The sequence below is a fragment of the Phasianus colchicus genome, chromosome 1, assembly GCF_987193195.1.
Source record: "Phasianus colchicus chromosome 1, bPhaCol1.hap1.1, whole genome shotgun sequence".
Classification (NCBI taxonomy): Eukaryota; Metazoa; Chordata; class Aves; order Galliformes; family Phasianidae; genus Phasianus; species Phasianus colchicus.
The window spans coordinates 67,690,821-67,712,042 of NC_143436.1; the positions used below are offsets into that span (position 1 = coordinate 67,690,821).

Consider the following 21,222-nt stretch of genomic DNA (forward strand, 5'->3'; position numbering starts at 1 on the left):
AAATGGTTTCAAACCAAAGAGAAGAGATTTAGATTGGACATAAGAAAAATGTTTTTTATAATACAGGTAGTGAAGGACTGGAAGAATTGCCCAGAGTGGTGGTGGATGCCCTGTCTCTGGAGGCATTCAAGATCAATCTGGATGGGGCTCTGAGCAATCTGTAAGGGCTCTAATCAAGCTGTAGGTGTCCCTGTTCATTGCAGGGGAGTTGGATTAGATGGCCTTTAGTGGTCTCTTTCAACTCAAACAATTCTATGATTCTAATTTTTTTTTTTTCTTCCTGTTTTTACCCTTTAAAGCAGTGTTTAAAACAAGGTTATGAACCCATCAGCTTTGCTGTCTGTACCCTGGCATGAAAATGCTCCTCCCTTGACCTGCCATCCTACACACCTTGTCCTCGTCTCTGGTCATGGCCTGTCAATCACTCAGACATTTATTTTCAAATAGTTTCCCAGAGGAACCTGGCTGATGATCATTTTCCTTTTCCATATATTGTACAGTGTTTAAAATACACCTCCATTCCATGAGAGCCTTTGTTGTCTGAGTGCTTTTCTTTTTGCTAATTTTCTTGTGGTTTTGGGGCCTTTCTTCTGCGGAGCCGATCGTGTCCTAGACTGTGCTGTACATTTCCTTTTTTCACAATCTATCTTCTATCTTCCCCTACCTCCACCCAAGAATTTCAGAGAGATCAATGGGAGTAGAGAATGTGTAACAACATGAGCTGGCTCAAGTCTCCATTTATAACCACAAAGACCCATTATCACAGGTGGGCACAAGGCCAGAAATGTGAACATCTGTACACAGACAGTAGATAAACAGCTGGGATTAAACTGTTACACTGCAAACTGGGCAGCAAACTGTTACAGTGCAAAATGGAGAAGCTTTGCTATGGAACAGTTTAAAAACATCTAAACTGGCTCATGTTTTGTGGTCCTATAGTTGTAGCAGTATGGGCTAAGCTTGTTCTGTATTGTTTGGTGGTTGAACAGTGTAAGTGTGCTTTGTTTTACTTCTTCAGCTGTAAACTTTTCACTGTGCAGACTATGTTGGAGATACACTATTTCAGACACCAGTTACTGAGCATGATAATAGGAAAAAAAAAAAGAGGGAGAAATGTCTTAATCATGAATTATGTTTATAGAATTATAGGCACCACGATGTCCTGTTCTTAATTAAAGTATGAGCTGACTGGTCCTATGATTCTACTTAATGAAATGGGAAGCATCTGGATAATGGAACTAACTGTTCAGTGTTGAGCCAGCACACAATTTGTAGGAATAGCGGTGGCCTCCAAGATCTAGGCTAATGCTCTTTGCTGCTAGGAAGGAGATGAAAGGCTTTGTTCAACAGAAGTTTGCAAATTATGAAAAGATTCAGAAACACCCTGCAGCATCTGGAACCTTTGGGCATAAACTGTATCCTGGAGAAGACAATATAGTGATTTTGATAAGTGTTTTTGCACTTGCATATAAGCCTGTATCAATTTAGGTCACCTTTTTCTTTCTCACTGCCTCACAAACCAAACTCAACCTGTGACTCCCTTGTGATTCACATACAGCTACTTTTATATAACTGATTTCCACATCACTGTTATCTTGATGTTTTATTGGGAATTTTCTGACTCTGCTTTTACACCACATCTCACAAAACGTCTTTTCTCTGTTTCTGGACTCAGTCTCTTTTAGGTGGTCGATGCAACCTTTACATCTTTTTTTTTTTCTCTGCCTTCTGCTTATCTCATTATATGACAACCCCAGCTTTGCAGCAAAGGTGTGATTAGCAGTTTAAATAACCTGCATGTGCTAGGTTATGTTAGTCTTTGTAGCTGCCTCATTTCACAACATGTTCAAAGTGCTCTAAGGTACAGATAATTTTGTACAATTCTTTTTTTTTTTTTTTGCACAGTGAGGACAGTGTTAAGCAGATCAAGTGATGCATTAAGAATGAAGAAAAAAAAACACAACAACAACAAAAGGATGGGCCATCTGCTGTACAAGACCTTGCCTGAGGGAGTTAAAAGCAGCGTGATGCTATTATACCTTATTTGTGACCACCTGTGCTGGTGCTGTAAAAGCAGGCTTTCAGACTGTGCTGATGGGGCTTTGTTTTTATTCATGATTGCAGCAGCAGTGTCTTCACTGCACTCATGGTGGAATTGTTTATTTTCATCATTCCTGTCACTTTGTGCCCAACAGTTAATCTTCACACACATTCCTTTCCATGTTAATTTCTTCATCCAAGTGGTTAGCGGTGAAGGAGATTTTTAAATGGCTGTTCTTCAGGGCTACTGACTGATTCTTTGCATGTCTGACAGACTGTCATCAACTCCAAAAGGTTTGGATAAGGTCCCAGAGACTCCCTTTCCTACTTCGTCTGACAATTGTCCATGTTTTAAAACTGTGCTGATGGACTAATTGTGCTCTACTTAAATGAAATTCTGTAGTGACTCCACTGAAATCAGACATGACATCAGCAGTGTTATTCAGGCAGAGGGAGCTGGGTCTGTTGTTTTTCTGATACAGCAAACTTCTCTAATCCCATATTAGTATATGGTAGCTGTATGTCTTAGTTTCAGCTGGCATTAATTCCTTCCACACTTCTTCAAAGTGTCTGGTATGCTATTTTTTGGTTCTAGGAGAAGAACAATGTTGATAATACAGCAATGTTTATAGTTGCCTGCTAAGCAAAGTTGCACAGAGCCAAGACCGTTCACAGTGAAGGGGCCAAGGAGCTGGGAGGGAACAGAATTAGGATAGCTGACATAAATTAACCAAAGAGATATTCCATATTATATGACATAATATGGAAGGAGTTTTGAAGGGGTAGGAGTTCATCTTGCTCTCTTCTGCTGCTCTGGGGCTAGCTGGCCATCAGTTGGGGGGCAGTGAGCAATTGCTTGTGCATCACTTGTTATATATACATTTATATATATGTGTGTTATATATATATATATATATATACCTCTGTCATAATTATTATCTTTCCCCTTTTCTCTATATTAGTAAATATGTTTATCTCAACCCATAAGTTCTACTTTTTTCTTGATTCTCTTCCCCATCTGATGTGGAAGTGGGGGAGTGAATGACTGTGTGGTGCTCAGCCACCTGCTGACCACAACACTGTGTCAGATACATGATGTCTTTCAGTATTAGGCCCGATCTCAGCAATTTAGGCACAGTACAGGGATTTGTATGTGGTCAGCGTTTGCACTGACAGACTTTTTGTCCTTTTTAATAATATTGTTGTCTATCCAGCTCATTTGGTGTAAGATTCTGGCACTAGATAAGGAATTATTCTTTGCTGGCAAGAAGATTACTTGTCATAACATGCTCATACTGCACTGTTAATGCATAATCTACCCATCCATCATCCCTTAAATTTACGAGGATAAATGCCATCTCTCAACATAAGCTGATATAGATCTTCTCAAAAGTACATTCACCTGGGATATATATCAGGGTAATATTGAATTAATCTTTTTTAAGATTTAGATAACTTAATCTCAGTGAATTTCTTGGTGTGACAATGATGCAGCTAGATAGTAGGTCCACTTTCATCAGGTGATGACAACCTCACTTCCCACAGAATCGTTATCATGTATTTGGTTTATGCTGTTGTTCCTCTGTGATGAAGGCAACGGGAATTTTTCTTTAGCATCTCTGAGCGTGAGATCAGATCCTTCCATTTGAGAGACATTATTGTTTCTTTTCTTCTGTGTCACATTTTAGAAGTGTGGTAAATTATATTTTTTCGTTATTTTAAATTATGTTTCCATACATCTCTGTTTGCAATCTGTTGGTTTCTATAGTCATTTTAATGTCTGCCTCTGACCATTTTCTGTGATCTCATTACAGCTTTCTCTGTCTTTCTCTGAGCTCTCTCTGAGATGTGCATTTTCTTTCAATACAGTGTTCATAATTTTGAGAAGGTGACTGAGGAAGGACAAAAAATGAAGGCTTGATTTTTTTTTTTTTAATGAGAGTTCTGAAGTTGTGTTTATCATTTACGGTGGATGTGTCTTTCTCATAACTGTTGTAAAGCATTAATATATAATGAGCATAATTTTGAACGTAGCTTTCTTTAAAGGATTTCCAGAACCTGCATTATTATCACCCTTCATTGTGAAGAAAGTAGGATTGAGATCCAAATCTTCTGTTTTTGATTATAAAAAGCTCAGGCCTTGGTGTTGGGACTGCAACTTTTGGGTAGCATTGAGGTATGTTTTTCAGAAGAGTAATTAATTTCTTGAAAAATGTAATTTATTGCATTTCCACAGTTTCCTTTCAAAACTAATTGCAGTTCTTATCAAGCAACTGGTAGTTTATCCAATAAACAAATTAGTTAATTTTGAGTTTTCTAAATGGTCTACAACAAAGATAGCTAGAAGTCCAAAAACAAACATAGAAAAAGAAAAGATTCAAGTATAAACATGAAAAAGGAAGGCGGTCAGGGCATCTCAGGCCAGGAAATGTTTTGTATTGTGTAATATCATCACTCTCTGGGATGTATTGAAGATACACCTATAGATAAGCATGACACGGAGGGTAACAAATCCAAACAGAGCATTTTTCTTGGCTTGATTAAAAATGTTTCAGAACATTTTATTCTTTTATTTCCGAGATGAGAAAAATATTTGCCCTGTTAAGGGTTGTTAGATGCAGATGTGTCCTCCAGCAACACGTCTCATCCTTCCCAGCCCCTGGAACCCAGCTGAAGACACATGGTCTCAGCCTAGGCTGAGGGCTATGGCTGCTGCTTTCCTCTTTGCAGGTTAATCCAGTAGTGAATCCATACAAGTACAATGACTGGCCCCTTTAAAACCCTTTTCTGTCAGCCCCTGGTTTGTTTACCCTGCTTCTCTTCCTGTGCATATCCTTTCAGTGTGTGTGGCAATACCTACTTCACTCCCGCTAGCCGTGTGTCTAGGGATTCAAAGCTCAGGTTGATCTTTCTGGAAATAGCACTACAGTTTCCTCATTGCCCATCAATCAGTATGACCACAAGGTTTGCCTACTGTCATTATCTCTGTGTTTACTTTGTCAAGTTTGTGTCTAAATGTGTTTGGATTTTCTATCTTCCTTTATTCTTATCATCCCAATTTAGGATTTCCTCCATCAGGCAACCCTGCTGGAATAAGCACTCGCCTGCATACTTCTTCAGCAGTGTGACTAACCAGTTTTGGTTCTCTTCACTGCCTCCCTTCTCATTTGTCAGTCAAATCTGTGCTCTTGTATGGTCTTCTTTCCTTACTACTATTTTTCTTTTTTCTCTATTGAAACTGTCCTTGACCACATTGCCTTAAAGGAACATGTATTCTACTTCAACTTTTCCTACTTCATCCCTTGTTTGTCCAGGAATTAATATATAATTTTCAAGAGACAAAACTGTGCAGTATTTTTCTCAATATAAAGTTTAAATAAGAAAAAGCTTTTTATAAAATTGGACACTGAAGTATTTATTAATTGAATATACAAGAACCATGTGGATGTATATTAAAGAAGAGGAAAGCACAGGCAGGGTACCCAGATCTATGCAATTCTTCCAACATTAGAAAAGAAGTAGCAGCAGCTGAAAACTGGAGTAGAAAGTGGGAACGGTATTTTGTGCTGACGAGGATAACTGAGCATCTGGACAGAAATATCTTGAAGAATAACATGAAGGGAAATAGTGTTATGGGAAGTATCCACCAGAAGTATTTTTACCAAGAATGATCATTCATCCCTTTTTGTACCTCTGAACGCAACATTCACAATGAAATCTTTCCTTTGTGTTTGTCACTTAAGCTAGCCTCCAAGATCGTCAGGTTTTTTCTGCTGTGATGTTACTCATCCAGATTTAGTACCAAGTGCAGATGGCATTCATATGGGCTTAATCCTGCCTTTCAAATCATGTATCCTGTCATATCCCATTAGTTTCTTTCAGCGCTTCAACACAGTAGAAAATAGAAAAATCCTTTGAGGAAAGCATCATGCAATCTCCAGCACATGGAGACTAATTTAAAAATGTTGGCAATGTTTTTATCCTCTTCTAGTAGTCTGAAAGAAGCATAGTACATTTCAGCTAAGCTCTGATCCATTGCCCAGAAACATCGAAATGAGAAGTAAGCAAAATCCCTAATAAGAAACTGAACTTATGATGTGCAAGATGTAAGAGAACCCAGCTCCCTCCCTATCTTCCATGCTTCTCAACAGGAACAGGAATAAAAAGTAAAAAGAGAATAGCTGTCAAAACAAGGAATTGTGATTTCTATACAACTTTTTTGGGTAGAACTTTTAGTTTTTAGTCAGTAAATGCATTGTGGATTTGTTGCTAGCTAAGCCCACCTAATTTTGTCTTTACATTTTATACCAGCAAATTCCCTTGTCTATAAAAGTAAATGAAAAGTATCTTTCCCACATGAATCTCCCTTTCTAAGTTAGATAAGTTCAGTCTTAAAGATTGAGTATCCATAACATCTGTAGCTTTTGAGATAAAGCTGAATGATTGAAATTAGTTCTGTTTTATTTGGATAGCAAAGCAACTTGCTCAAACTGCTTTTGTATTAAGTTCAACCACTGTCTTTCTGAGGAAATTTTTTTAAATCTGCTTTTCATGACAGTTTGTTACCATCTGGCCTGGGATGTATTAAAAGCTTAACTTCTCCATAATTAGTTAAACGAAGAGTGTACTACACTAATACCTTCTTTCTATTCCCTGCCTCCCTTTTTTTCCCTTCCCCCCCCCCCCCCCCTTATTTGCTAGCAGTTGTTCTTTTAAAAATTTCTGATCTGAAAAAGCATAGTGATTCTTGGGAGAATCACTGTGTGGAGAACTTTGCATTCATATGTCTGCACGTGGACATCCTCATCGCTCACATGAGGAAAGGATAAGGGACCCGGGACTCCTCAGCACTGAGAAGACTGAGGGGGAATCTTGTTACTGCTTATAAATAGGCAATGGAAGAGAGTCAAGTGGGTGTGGCCAGTCTTCATTCTGTGGTTCCCAGTGAGAGAACAAGGGGCAATGTGCACAAAATGGAATGTGGGAAGTTCTATCTGAACACAAGGAAAAACTTTTTAATGTGTGGATTACAGAACAACGGAAGAGGCTGTCCAGAGAGGTTGTGGGGAGTGATGTCTCCTTCCCTGGAGATACCCAGAACTTGCCTGGACATCTTTCAGTGAAACCTACTGTAGGACAAGGGTGGGATTGGACGTGATGATCTCTGTAGAGGTCCCTGCCAACCCATAAAATCCTGAGGCTCTGTGTCATCTTTTTTTTTTCCCACTTTATTTTTTGATTAAAGAGAAGTGCAATCCCTGCTAGTGCTTTCGAGGGGGCGGCTTCTTGCAGGGCTGCGGTGGGTCCAGATCACTGCCAGCCATCCTCTTACGGGGCTGCCGGGCCCTCGCAGGCGAGTGGCCAGGAGCGGAGGGGCTGCTGCCCTGGGCAGAGGGGCCTGCTGCTGCCGCCTGCTCCGTCTCCTCGTGGGGCTCCTCGAGTTCCCTGGGGATGTGTGCAGCAGGGGTGTGACTGAGATCCCCAGGAACGACAGCCTGTGGCGTGCTGGGCTGCTCCACTCTGTCGGGCCATTCGGCGCTGCTGTTGGGTCCGTTGGGTGCAGGCCTCGATGTAACAGTCCCTGGTGGGGAGACTGCGGGGCCAGGGCCGGCCACCACGCTGTCCTCCTGCCCCCTGGCCGCAGGGCCCTCCTCCTGCCCTCCGGACACGTGGACGCCCTGGAGGCCGCGCTGCCCGTGTGCCTCCTCGCCCCACTGGCTCACGAGGGCGTCCACAAGGCCCTGGATGAGTGTCTCCGCTCTGTCCCCCAGGGCAGGCCGCAGCAGCTGGATCAGGGCCTCGCGGTCCAGCCCGATGTGACACAGGGCGTTCAGGATGAGGTTCTGCACCGCCATTGCCTCCCACCACTGCACTCCGAAGATGTTTCGCAGCTCCTGGCGCAGCCATGGCAGCACAGGGTCGAGCATCTCCTGGTGCTGCCTGAACAGGGCTGCCCACACCTCCATCAGGAGACCGCCCACCATAGGCCTTTCCTCTGCCTCCACATCCTCCTGCTCCTCCGGCAGCAGCAGAAAGGGTGGAGGGGATGGCGCATCGTGCTGGGGGCTGTAGATGTGGGCGATGCCTGCCTGGAAGGAGGCAGGAACTGGTGGTGCTGGGGGACGGATGATGAAATCCAGGTCGTTGTCGTCATCCCACTCAGCAACCTTGACCACTGTCATTATCCTCCTGCAGAGCGGGCAGGTCTCTTTCTGCTTGGCCCACCGCAGGATGCAGCCGAGGCAGAACTCGTGACGGCACGGCACTGCGTAGGCAATATCCTTTCGCACGTCACGGCAGATGGGACATGTCCACGCCTCCTCTGCTGCCATGGTCTTCACGCTGTGGCCTGATGGGGAGTGAAGATGAGCCGCTCTCCCTCACCAGCGCCTCAGCAGTGAAGTTTGTGCACTGCAAGAGAGAGAGAGGCCATGGTCATTCCCTGTCCTAGGGAGAGACAGAAGAAACGTCCTGCTCCCTCAGCAGGAAACCCTCCAGACCCCACACCTGTGCTTCCCTATGCCCCACACCCTCACAGGGTGGGACTGCAGCCCTGGCTCTGGCAGTTCCCCCAGCTCAGAGCTCACCCCATGGCCACCCTGGGGGACGTGTCCCCACCCAGCTCACCTGTGCTGCTGCACGTGCACCCCGTGGGGCCCCGGCTGCCTGAGCCAGGCAGGCCAGGGGATTACAGGTGGTGGCTGTACGTATGGGCACTGAGAGCAGCTGCCAGCAGTCCCCAAAGCACAGCCAAACACACAATTAAAATCCTCGCTCCACCTCCAAGCCGCACGCACTCGCTCGGCAGGAGTCCAGGCACGAGAGTGACTGGGCCAGGCCCTGCCAGCGCCCAAAGCTCGGTGGCATCACAGCCTGTTGCTCAGTGATGTCACTGCAGTCCTTGTGCCACCACAGCACTTCCCCCAGCAGCACTGCACTCATGTGTCTGCACGTGGGGAGCTGCATTTTGTATTCATGTTTCTGCACATGGAACATTGCTCACATGAGGAAAGGATAAAAGGCCTGAGACTCTTCAGCACAGAGAAGACTGAGGGGGAGATCTTATTAATGCTTATAAATACCTAATGGAAGATAGTAAAGTGGGTGTGGCCAGACTTTTTTCAGCAATTCCCAGTGACAGAGCAAGGGGCAGTGGGGAGAAATTGGAACATGAGAAGTTCCATTGGAACCTGAGGAAAATGTTCTTTCCTTTGAGGGTAACAGAACAGTAGGACTGGCTGCCCAGAGAGGTTGTGGGTTTGTGGTGTTTCCTTCTCTGGAGATATTCAGAGCCCAGCTGACCACCGTCCTTTGAAACCTACTGTGGAGAACCTGTTTTAGGCAGGGAAGTTGAGTGTGGTGGTCTCTGTAGAGGTCCCTTCAACCTATACTGAAAATGACAGTGAATTTGTATCTAGTCTTATCTGTCTAATTTATACTTCACTAACGACTGTGACACACTTTTTTCAAATATGTAAATAATGTAAATAACAGGTTGAATGCTTAGAATTATTATGGAACTGAAATATCAGTATTTTCCTGAAAGTAAATGCAAGAGGGAGTTGTTCCAGTAATGTATGTGATAAGCTACTCTTAGCTACTGGATTTCTTTTTAAGTTTTGGGTTAACTGTAAGTTCTCAAGGCTGATGTTAGAGAAATGTAAATAGGGACCTTTTTAATGCAAATTAAGATGTTAAGTCCCCTGGAAGTTTTATGAAATATCACTGTATATTTTGAAGATAAAAACTGGCAATAACTTTTTTTTTTTTTCCAGGAGTTTGAATGTTGCGATCCTACAATTCTGTTGTCATTATTAGTTTTCAAACACAACAGAGAATATTTATAGTGAGCTTTCCATATGAAGGTTTGGGGCTCCTGGTCTATCATGTATATACATATCACAAAATAAAGCATGCCATGAAATTGCAGAATGTTGTGGAAGAAAACAGGATGATTCAGGGCAGCAAACCAGGTGGTGATTACTTGAATCTTGCAGGAAGTTTCCCAAAGGAAATGAAATGCAGGAAGAAAACAAACACGATATTTTAGGTCAGAGAATGTACGCATATGGAAATTTGTAAGCATGTGAAAACATGCGGAGTTTTACTCAGCATAAATGTAAAAGTAAAACATAAAACTCTCGACAGTGCACAGACTGTGTTATAAATGATATATTATACAGTATTCTGTCCCCTTCTGTTGCAGTGGGGAATATTTTGCTGTGATATTTTCTGTCCTGCCCACCGTCCTTCCAGCTTGAATGGGACTGGGCTCTGCCCTTTCCTCAGCCTTTAGTGACATTCTCCTGTTTGTTTCCTGCAGGCATTATCTGGAGTATAAATTTTACTCCCATGGGCTCTGCCCTTTCCTCAGCCTTTAGTGACATTCTCCTGTTTGTTTCCTGCAGGCATTATCTGGAGTATAAATTTTACTCCCAATTTCAGCTGTGAACCTGGCAGGAAAGCAAAGTGGTGCACAGCATTTGGCTGCCTCAGAAAGTCTGTTTATGTGCGGTACCCACACACGATCACAAACCTTTTACCAGCATAAGGATTTACAGCAGCAACATATTTATTTTTTATTCCTCCATCACACCCTGTACTGGCTTTTTTAGGCATCACTAAGACCCACACTGGTTGTTCCTGGCTAGCGAAGTTACAGCAACTAAAGACAAGTCCTCTGGCTGCCTCTCTGTGCTGCAGGAAACTCCCAGTTGTAATCCCGGCCCTGTGACAGTGACAAATTATGGCTTTTTTCTCATTTCTATTGCTCTGCACTGGTGTGTTTCTCTTATTTGAAGTGCCTTAGAGATGGAGCTACACTGGTAAATAAAAGAGGACTAAGGACTAATCCATGATTCCAGTACCAAGCAGTACAGTGCACAGGCTGATTTACAGGATCATCAGCTCAGCAGTGTGTTTGTCTTGGAGAGAACTAGCTGGAGTATCTGGAATAGAGCTAACATCTCTAAGCTATGTGAACAATCAGGAATCCAGTACTTTTTCTTGCTTTGGGGTCATTTTTAATTTAACAGAGACAATGAATTTCTCAACACTCTTAGAGCAGTACATCCCCAGAAGTTTTTAGATGTGACTGTACAAAACTGTCCCCTTACAAGATTTGCACAAATTCCTGGTGTTCTTTTGGATATGTGAATGTTTAGAACAAGAATGAGATGGTTAAGGTGGTATTGCTGCACTCAGTTTCATCTATATTTATCTTTCAGTGTCTTGAAGGGGTACAGTGGTATGGAGCTGCACCAAACCAAAGGTGTGCATCAACTCTTGTAAACTGAGATACCTGAGCCATTTTTGTGGTATTTGAGAAGTAGAGTTTGAATGTCCTGAATCTTAAAGGAGAAAAATCTAAGCAAAGTGTTGAGAGAAAACTGATTGCTCCGTCTATACTGAGCAATTTTTTTTTTCTGTGTCTCTATTGTGAATAGTGGGTTTGCTCATAGATTTTGACATGCAAGCTACAAGAGTCTTTTTAAGATCATCTGTAAGCATGTATAGCAAATAATTTTTTGTATAGCAAATATCATCTTAGGTTAGAGGCAATAAGACACTGGCAGCAGCCTTGATTTCTTATGCTTCTTCTGTAGCATCTGACAGCTGTAGCATTTGGTTATTTATTACAGGTTTTAAGGTCATTACAAGATATCAGAAAACATTTCAGGGCTATTGGAAGTGTCTATTGAGCCTTCTGAAGCCGGCATCTCTTAAAGTGCTGACAAATGGACATCCACTCCAACAAACTCCTGTTCCTCACTGGCATCTCAGCTCTGCAGAATGTCCTCAGCAGATCACTGTCCCATATACAGCAGAAACTGTATACCCAGGTGATTCCTCCACTCCTTTGTTCCTCAGCCCTTGTTCCCTGGGTGCTGGGGAAATTTGTACGTGTTACTACATCCAAAGGAGTTGTACACAAACAATTTCAGCTAGATCATGCTGAAAGAGATACCTCTGCTGGGCTATCCCAAGAGACATGGTGGTTAGTATACTGTAGCTGAACTAGGTCAGACATATGCCTTACACATACCTCTAGTACTTCTTGATTCTGAGAAGAATAACCTGAAGACTAGCTGACATGTATTGCCTGAATTATTTTTTCCAACTGCTTTCTAGGCAGCAATTCATTAGACAAATTATTATGCCCTAGAGCAAAGTGTTTCTGCTTTTGAATCCATACTCCTAGATCTGTTGAGCAGAAAATGGAACTGGGTATAGCTGCTGGAACTGAGTACCTTTCTGTCAGAGCATTCATGCAGCGTGCTGTCATGTTTCTTGTCACTTCATGCTTGAATATGGTTGCTGCCATCCCTCTTTTCTCCTGGTACATTAAACAACCAAGGCTTAAGAATGCAAGCGATTATGCTAAATGAATTGTCTCCATACCCTCGTGTATCCAGATATTATCATTGTTTTCAGTTGAATGTTTACAGCATGCTTCTTGAATAATGCAATGTACTGGTAGTTTTTGAAACGTTAAATATCTGTCATATGATATCATAAAGAAATCTATAATAAAAATCAGTGTATATCCATTGAAATCTGAGAAATTGTGTCAATTTAAAGCATCAAAAAGCATCCTAATACTCCTACCTTTCTGAGATTTTTTTCAAAGTAGAGAAATCTTTCCAAATGTGATATTCCTCAGGTTGTTCTTTTGAAAAAAAGAAATGCAGATGTAGGGGAAGGTGGAAGAAATGTTCTGATTTTTCTAACAAGCAAAACCAGTTTGAGGAGAAGTTGTTGATATTACAAGCAAAGTGCTAGATTGCTGTAACGCATTAGTTTCCTGACCAGTTTGACAAGGCAGAGCAACACTGCATAATGTAACTTATTAGAGTAGTAGCAATCAGAGAGGGGAAATTTGGCCTTGAGGCAAATTCAGACAAAATAAGTTGCTTGTTGAAAAGTGTATTAGTTCTTCAAGTCATTATCTAGGTAAAGAGAGCTTCAGCAATAGCTCCCAAGTTCTTCTCATTAGCATACAAGGTATTCTGACAGATAACAGTAAAACAAAAGGCTAAATTCCATCAGTTCTGTTTCTTTGGCTCCTTTGAGAGTATCTTACTGAGCTTCTAGGGATATAAAGATCTAGTAACTGGCGGATGGTTTTCACCTTTGAAGAATGTAACCGCATTTTCACCATTCCTTGAGGTGGGATTTATGGCCGTGGCTGTCCTTTTTCCCACATGAATTATGGCTAACCCCATATTCTTCAGAGCCACTGTCACATCTGACTTTTAAAGCTACTTTTAAACCTACAGTCTAGCCTTATCTGAAAAATGCTGTGGCCTTATCAAATGGATGCCATTATGGTATCTTATCTTCGTGTCTCTGTACTGCATGTGGATCCCAGACCATACCTTCTTCTTCACTCCAAAATAGCCTGGTTGTCAGGTCCAAACCTAAAGGTTTTTCATATATTGTGTTACTGCTGCTTCATGGAGGCAAACCATTAATGAATAGCTTTTGTTTTTGCTTGATTATAGAGTAATGCTTTAAAATGAGGGCTTAATCATTGTTTACATCTTTGTTTATTGTGTTTATTGTAATCGCATAAAGCATGTGGAAGTCATTTAGTGATCATCAAAAGTCCTTGGGTAGAATTTCTATTGTAATTCAGTATTAATTACTCTCAGCATTAAAGGAAAGGAGCTTTGTCTTTGTGCTGCCTGAGTCCGAAAAGAATCACCTTAATTTTGTAGAAAGTCGAACTTTTCTCCTTAATCATTTGAATGCGAACATGTACAGCAGCCAATGCTCCCTGGGTTTCAGAGAGAAAAGCTAGCTCAAAGGAGGACATAAAAACCACATATGTGATTTCACATATAACACTTGTTGGGAAGGTGCTTACTTTCTCCTCTGTAACCCATATGGTGCCAGTGGGTCCCTTCAGTCTAATTCCTGTCATGGCACTGTTTTGATAACTTCATGAAGGGAATTATTGAATCATAGAATGGCCCAGGTGCAATAGGACTATAATGATCATTTAGTTTCAACCCCCTGCTATGTGCAGGGTCACCAACCACCAGACCAGGCTGCCCAGAGCCACATCCAGCCTGGCCTTGAATGCCTCCAGGGATGGGGCATCCACAACTTCCTTGGGCAACCTGTTCCAGTGTGTCACCACCCTCTGTGTGAAAAACTTCCTCCTAATATCTAATGTAGACCTCCCCTGTCTCAGCTTAAAACCATTCCCCATTGTCGTATCACTATTCACCCTTGTAAACAGCTGTTCCCTCTCCTGTTTATATGCTCCCTTCAAGTATTGGAAAGCTACAATGAGGTTTCCCCAGAGCCTTTCTTCATAGGAGAGGTGCTCCAACCCTCTGATTTTTGGAATTGGTGAGAAGATCTGAATCAAATTAAAAGAAACAAAACTGGGGCTGTCAGCCTTTTTTTTTTTTTTTTTCCTCCTACTTTTTTCTGACTAAAACTTTCAGATAATATAGTTTAAGTTCTCCACAGGCAATCTACAAAATCAGGCTGAGTAATTTCAGCTGAATGACATATAGCTTGATTCAGAAAACTGCCTAAGGAAGATTGTCCTATTTTATGTGAGAGGCAAACAGTCACCTCATTCACTGAAGTTAGTCACTGAAGTATTAGGTCCAAGTTCTGTTCCTTTTTCTGTTGGAAAGGACTGAAATATCTATCTGTCATCTAGTAGTAGTAGTCCTAATCACCAAGAATGGGGCATGCAGAGTTTTCTTGCGTGGTGTTTAAGAATATAAGAAGGCAGTACAAACTCTGAGTTATGTTAAACAAAAGGCATATCGCTTACAGATGTGAGACAAAAGAATACACACTGCATTTACAAAGCTACTCATGTATTAGATAGTATCAATGCCACTGATACCTCTCTGGCTTTTGAAAACTATGAGTAATAGTGAGTTGAGTGTCTTGCTCCACTTTTCTCCACAAGTAAATACAGTTCTAAGGGACAAGCACTGTCTTACAGAAGTATTACCCTAGTCCTAGGAAACAGAATTTATTTCCTGCTACCTTAAAAGAAAAGACTCTGTATCTCATTTGAATGAAGTTAATGAGGAGAAAAGGTTGAAGGAATTCTAGCACTTTCAAAAATACGAAAACAGTTGAAGAGATTTGCAAAAACTCCAGCATGTTTCAGCTATATGTACTGCATTTCTGTTGTTGTTGCAAGTGTTCTAGTCACAGCAATTTACATTGAGTACAGGCTGTACTACGACTTGAAGAGAAACCTTAGCAGTTTAATCATGTTGAAAAGGAATTTAAGCAGAATTCTCAGTATTAAATACCATGCATCTTGGAAATATATCTGGATAATACACTTAAAATTGTGGACTTTCTTATGGGTACCATACTGGAAGCACACTGTTAGGATCTGTCAAGCCTTAAGAAAAGGTAAAACAGAGAAAGGAAAAATTACTGGAAACAGATAAATGTCCTACCAAAAGGTGAAGTTGTTTCCAAACAAAGGGAAATGAAATCATTATAGTTTCTGGCTGATTTAATGTCAAATGTGTGTGTATGTGTGTGTGTGGCAGACAGAAAAAATTTCCAATAATATGATATAATGTGTGTATGCTCAATTGATTATAGAATCATAGAATATCCTGTGTTGGAAGAGTCCCATAAGGATCATCAAGTCCAATTTCTGGCTCCACACAGAACCACCCAAGAATCAGACCATCTGAGAGTACTGTCCAGATGCTTCTTGAAGTCTGGCAGCTCAGGAGTGTGACCACTGCCCTGTGGAGCCTGTTCCAGTGCCTGGCCACCCTCCCAGTGAAGAACACTTTCCTTATATCTGGCCTTCCCTGGCACAGCTTCGTGCTGTTCCCTCGGGTTCTATTGTTGTTCACCAAAGAGAGAAAATCAACTCCTGACCATCCTCTTCTCCTTGTGAAGAAACAGTAGGCCATGATGAGGTCTCCCCTCAGTCTCCTCTTCTCTAGGCTGAACAAAACAAGGACTTCAACTGCTCCTCATATATTTTCCCCTCTAGACTCTTCACCATCCTTTGGACACTCTCTATTAGCTTTATGTCCTTTTTGTACTGTGGTGTCCCAAACTGCAGACAGTACTAGAGGTGAGGACACACCAGTGCAGTGTAGAGTGGGACAGTCACTTCCTTCAGTCTTTTAGTAATGCCGTGCTTAATGCATCCCAAGATAGGGTTGACCTTCCTGGCTGCCTGGGCACACTATTGATTCATGTTCAATTTGCTATTGACCAAGACCCCCCGATCACTTTCTGGGAAGCTTCACTCCAGCATCTCATTCTCTAGACTGTAAATATAGCCAGGATTTCCCCTTATCAAGTGCAGAATCTGACACTTTTGTTTAACTTCATGTGATTGGTGATTGCTCAACTTTATAGTTTGTCTAGATTTGTCTGCAAAATCTCTCCACCTTGAACAGAGTCAGCAGCTCTTCCTGATTTAGTATCATCAGCAAACTTGCTCAGTACACCTTCTAGTCCTACATCCAAGTCATTTATGAAAACATTAAAAAGAACTGTCCCTAAAATGGAGCCCTGGGAAACTCTGCTAATAACTGGCTGCCAGCCTGATGTAACTCCCTTTACTGTAATCCTTGGGGTTTGACCCATCATCCAACTGTTCACCCATCTCATTATGTCTAGCCGTATGCTGGATGTTTTGTTCAGAAGAATACTGTGAGAAACAGTATCAAAAGCTTTACAGAAATCCAAAAGATAACATCCACTGACTTCCTCGATCAATTAGATAGGTGACCTCGTCATAAAAGGAAATTAAATTAGTTAAACAGAACCTTCCCCTCATGAACCTATGTTGGCTGTGACCAATGACTGCATTGTCTTTCAGGTGCTTTTCAGTAACTTCCAGAATAGTTTTCTCCATATTTTTTACCAGACCCTGAAGTGAGAATGACAGATCTGTAATTACCAGGGTCTTCTTTCTTGCCCTTCTTGAAAATTGGAACAATATTTGCTGGCTTTCAATCAAGTGGGACTTCTTCAGATTCCCCAGAACATTGAAAAATAATTGAGAGAGGTGTTGTGTTAACATCAGTGAGCTCCAATCAGGCCCCAAGGACTTATATGCATCCAGGTAGAGCAGCAAATCCAATTAAACCATCAGGTATAAAAGAAGTGCTCAGAGAAAACAGGGCCATTGCAGACAAGCTGTATGAATTATTTGCACCTGTACTTACTGTGGAAGAAACTGAGGACATTCCCTGTGCCTCTGGGGAGATTCAGTAGGCTGAAACTGAGGTATTTATGTGAACATAATTGACAGGACTGGACTCATCTGTGAATATGGAAGGAACAGGAGTGTGTGTTTCTTCACTTAAAACTGCATTGATACTTGAAGATGGGGAGATGTCAAATAGAGGACGGATATTTAAAAACAATTTAAGCTAAAATTGTTCAAGTAGGTCTGTAAGCCTGATATCGAATTGGTAGAGACTATTTTTTAAGGTACTACTAGCAAACACCTGGATATGCTCATGTGGAGAATCAGCAATATTGTAAAACTTCTAGAGTTCTTTGAACAGATCATGAAATATGTACATAAGAGGCTATTATGGCTATTGCCATTAGATAAAGTCTGTTTGAATTTTCAAGAGGCTTTGCACAAAGGAATCAGGACAATTATGATATAACAGGGAAGGTACTGGGTGAAATATTTGGTTGAAAGGATGCAGGGAATAAGACATTAAGCAAATACTTGAAAGTAACTCCCTGGGGTTACTACACAGACAAACTACTCACGTATCATAAAATCTTTTGAATGGAAAATGCATGGATGTGGACAGAGTTCAAATATACTTGCTGTGTTCCTGCTCTTCCTCCTGTGTCCGTGTATGAGTTGCAGAGTGAAGGGTGGGCACTTTCAAAGATCTACTGAGCAGTGAGTCAACACATCTCAAACATGATCTGATAGAAGTTTTGAGAAACACCTGCCAGTCCTTCCAGGCATAACTGAACACCACCAGAATTATTGAGAAATGTTGCTGTGAATTGACACTATATGAAAGTGAAGTCTTCAGAAAGTACATTCTGAAAATCCATATAAATTAGTGACTTCAAGGTCTAGCAACATCTGCAGTCCTTCTTCCGGCTTGAATTCTCCTTGTTCATTTCCAGGGATTTTAGTGATGTCTTGGACTCTTGTGCCAAGGTCTTGAAGGGACATCCTTGACTGTTGAACTGTCAATGTTTTTTTCTCTCATCTTCTGTCTTTTAAGCTTCTTGCCTGGCATCTACCAATCTAAATGCTCCAAAGCAATTTTTCGCCTGATTATAAGCAGAAGTGTTGACAATTGAGGCTATATAGAGGGAGAAGCTAATAAAAGAAAGGAACAGAGATCATTTTTTACAGGTTTTAGAATTTTGTAAATTGCTTTTACCCCGTTTTAAATATTGCAGATTCACCCCATATTTCTGTGGACTACGAACAATTTTTTTATTATAAAACTTTTAGAAAACAACATTCTGTAATATAGATTTGTACTCCAGCTGTGGGCCATGGGACATGATCTCTGGGACTACCAGTGGTCCATATGCTATAATTTAACTTTTTGGGGTACTCGTATACTTAAGAAAGAAACAAAGAAAGAAAGAAGACCTGTTTTAGCTACAATTATTATTGTAACACCTATCAAAGCATTTATTCCTTTAAATTATTTCTCATCAGTCTATGGTTTATGTTGCACAGGGCATCATTAAGAAGAAAACTGCTTAATTCAAACATTTGTGCTTTTCTCCTTGAAAAGAACTCTTAAGAGGTTGAAGGGAGGATATAGTTGAATGTCAACATCACAGATCAATGCAAATTATTAATATGCTAAGGAAGTAATGAAAAATGCTTAGTAAACAGTCAAGTATACAAGCCAGAAAGCGTCCTCCCCTATAAATCAATCTTTCATGGCTGTAAACTTTTCAGTATGTTTTATATTTGGGTTACAGAACAATTGCCAGAATTAATAGATAGAAAAACTTTAATGTTAGTAACGTTTGTTGCAGTGCTGTAACAGGTGGTGATGTCTTGTGATTCATATCTGGAGAATATTTAAAACCTAGTTCAAAAACCTAGAATTGGAGGGGATACAGTACTGTTCTTTTTCTGTTTGGATGTCCCAAAAACAGAGTGGTCTGCTTTAGAGAACACAGGTTAACCAAGAGGAAATCTTCTGAAGACTCTATGTTCAACACTTTTATTGGGTAATCCTAAAATCTCTTTGGATGCATATCAAGAGGAAACAAAAATAATCAGGCAAAATTTATTCTTAAGGAACTTAAGGGAGGGATAGAAAAAATGGTTTTACTGTAGGATGTGGGTTTTCTTGGAGTTCTGATTTCCATAAAAATTTGAGGAAATGTGTGATCTGATGACTTTTCTTCTTACAGACTCAGTCTGCATGCAGTCCAGTAAAATTAAATACTAAAGATATCAGGATTAGTTCTGTAATAGTTTTTTTTTCTTGTTGGTCGCTTCGGTTCACATTTCATTGTTTTTCTTATTCTCCAGACTTTCGTCTGTAAATGCTGTGAAATATTCAGCAGATTTATAAATACTAGGCAGCAATTTCTTTTTGACAATGCATGTAGTTTACAGTTATGCCTATCCTTTTATATTATTTCAACTTCTCTGTGACTTTAGTTGCCACAATCTTCAAAGAGTCAAACTAACACGAGCAGCTCATCTTTTGAAAGCTAAGATTCAAACTGTCAGGCAACAGAATGGATTGATGTTTAGCTCTACCGATTTTGGAAGGAGGTATTTATAAGCACATTCTAATTTGAGCTGGCAGAATAAGGATCACACACAGTCCCAAAATACCAGTGAACACTGATTTTAATGTTTCATTGCTTTAGTGTATAGAGCACCTCAGTGTTCCATTGAAAAACAGAGAGTCAGCTTTCTTTTGGCACTATATATAGTATTCCCAGCATGACAGTGTAAAAGTGGAAATGGGTGGAAATTTAAAAAAAAACCCTAATTAATACAGACTCCAATTATAAGATGATCTTGCGATCATCAAAGCGATTAGTGTCTACCTCTGCAATGTCTAACTGAACTATAAGTGCATCTGAGTACTCTGAAGGTCATTGGGTAAGAATAGCATAGAATTAAGAAACAGCCTGGCTGAAAAAGATGTAATTGCAAGCACTGCACAGTATGTTTCCTTGATGTGGGGGCTTTGGAGCTGACAGTGGGTGTGAACGTAATCCCTAATCTGAAAAAAGCTATTAAAAATATGTATAGGAGAATCAGGCTTCATGTTTAATCTTTGGAACCAGAGATGAGAGTAAAACATAAATTTTTGAAGTTGGAAACCTCCATCTATAAAGAAAGAGGAGGCAGCGTGGAGTCTCAGTGAACTGCAAGATATATGTAAATGTTGAGCTAAAGTGAGTGTTGGGAGAGAGGAGCATCTCCCCTGAAAGGCTGAATGGAAGATTTGCTGCCTTTGCATCCATTGTGGGCAGTCAGACTGGGGAAGGAGGAAAGCAAATGGAAAAGAGAAGATGGGGATAGTATTACCCTACCCAGTGGCGTGGTGACCCTACTGCTTGTGGAGGGACCCACAGTGAGAACAGGGGTGAGTTCCTCATGCTTTAGTTGTTTGATACAAGACTAGATGAAACACTGGGAATCCACCACAGAAATAAAAGCCTTCTGCATTGATCGATGATATTTGGCATCTCTAATTTTACTGATTTAATTGATCAGTCTTTGTGATTAATCATGTTATTTTATACCTTTTCTAACTGCTCTGAAGTGCGTTGCATGCCTGACTTTTTTTGTTTTGCTTGAGGCTTCGAGCAGACTTCCAGAGAGATCAGAGTTGGCTTTGCCATTTACTTCAATGGGATTGTAATTCAATCTTGGGTAAGGTAGCTTTCCCTAAGTTAAGTAAACAAGGCTTATGTAGTTGGAAAACTTGGGATACAACAAGAAAGGGGATGAACTTACAGCACTTTAGGTGCTTGTTTTTGAATCCCTTGTGGACAAGTAGAATAGCCGACCTTGCACCTAATGCATGCTGGAAGTGCCAACATGGAGAGTAAGTGCATGGAAACCATGGTGCTCTTAACTCAGACACAGCCCGTGTTTTAGTGACATTGGCTACACAAGCCCCAGATTGGTTGCATAGTCAAGAAGTGTCTCATATGAACAAATGTGTAGGGCAT

General features: G+C 41.0%; 2 protein-coding genes across 2 annotated transcripts in view; one reads left to right on the forward strand and one right to left on the reverse strand.

Annotated features, from left to right (window-relative positions):
* The window catches only part of ST8SIA1 (ST8 alpha-N-acetyl-neuraminide alpha-2,8-sialyltransferase 1), a 127,949-nt gene that overhangs the window by 88,490 nt on the left and 18,237 nt on the right, over positions 1-21,222 (forward strand). The gene's annotated exons all lie outside the window — the stretch shown is intronic.
* On the reverse strand, positions 6,783-8,874 carry LOC116231406 (E3 ubiquitin-protein ligase Topors-like). The gene is made up of 2 exons (XM_031597145.2): positions 8,668-8,874; positions 6,783-8,451 (listed from the first exon to the last, which is right to left on the reverse strand). The coding sequence occupies exon 2, from the start codon at positions 8,370-8,372 to the stop codon at positions 7,302-7,304; it is 1,071 nt and encodes a 356-aa protein (XP_031453005.2). The 5' UTR covers positions 8,373-8,451; positions 8,668-8,874; the 3' UTR covers positions 6,783-7,301.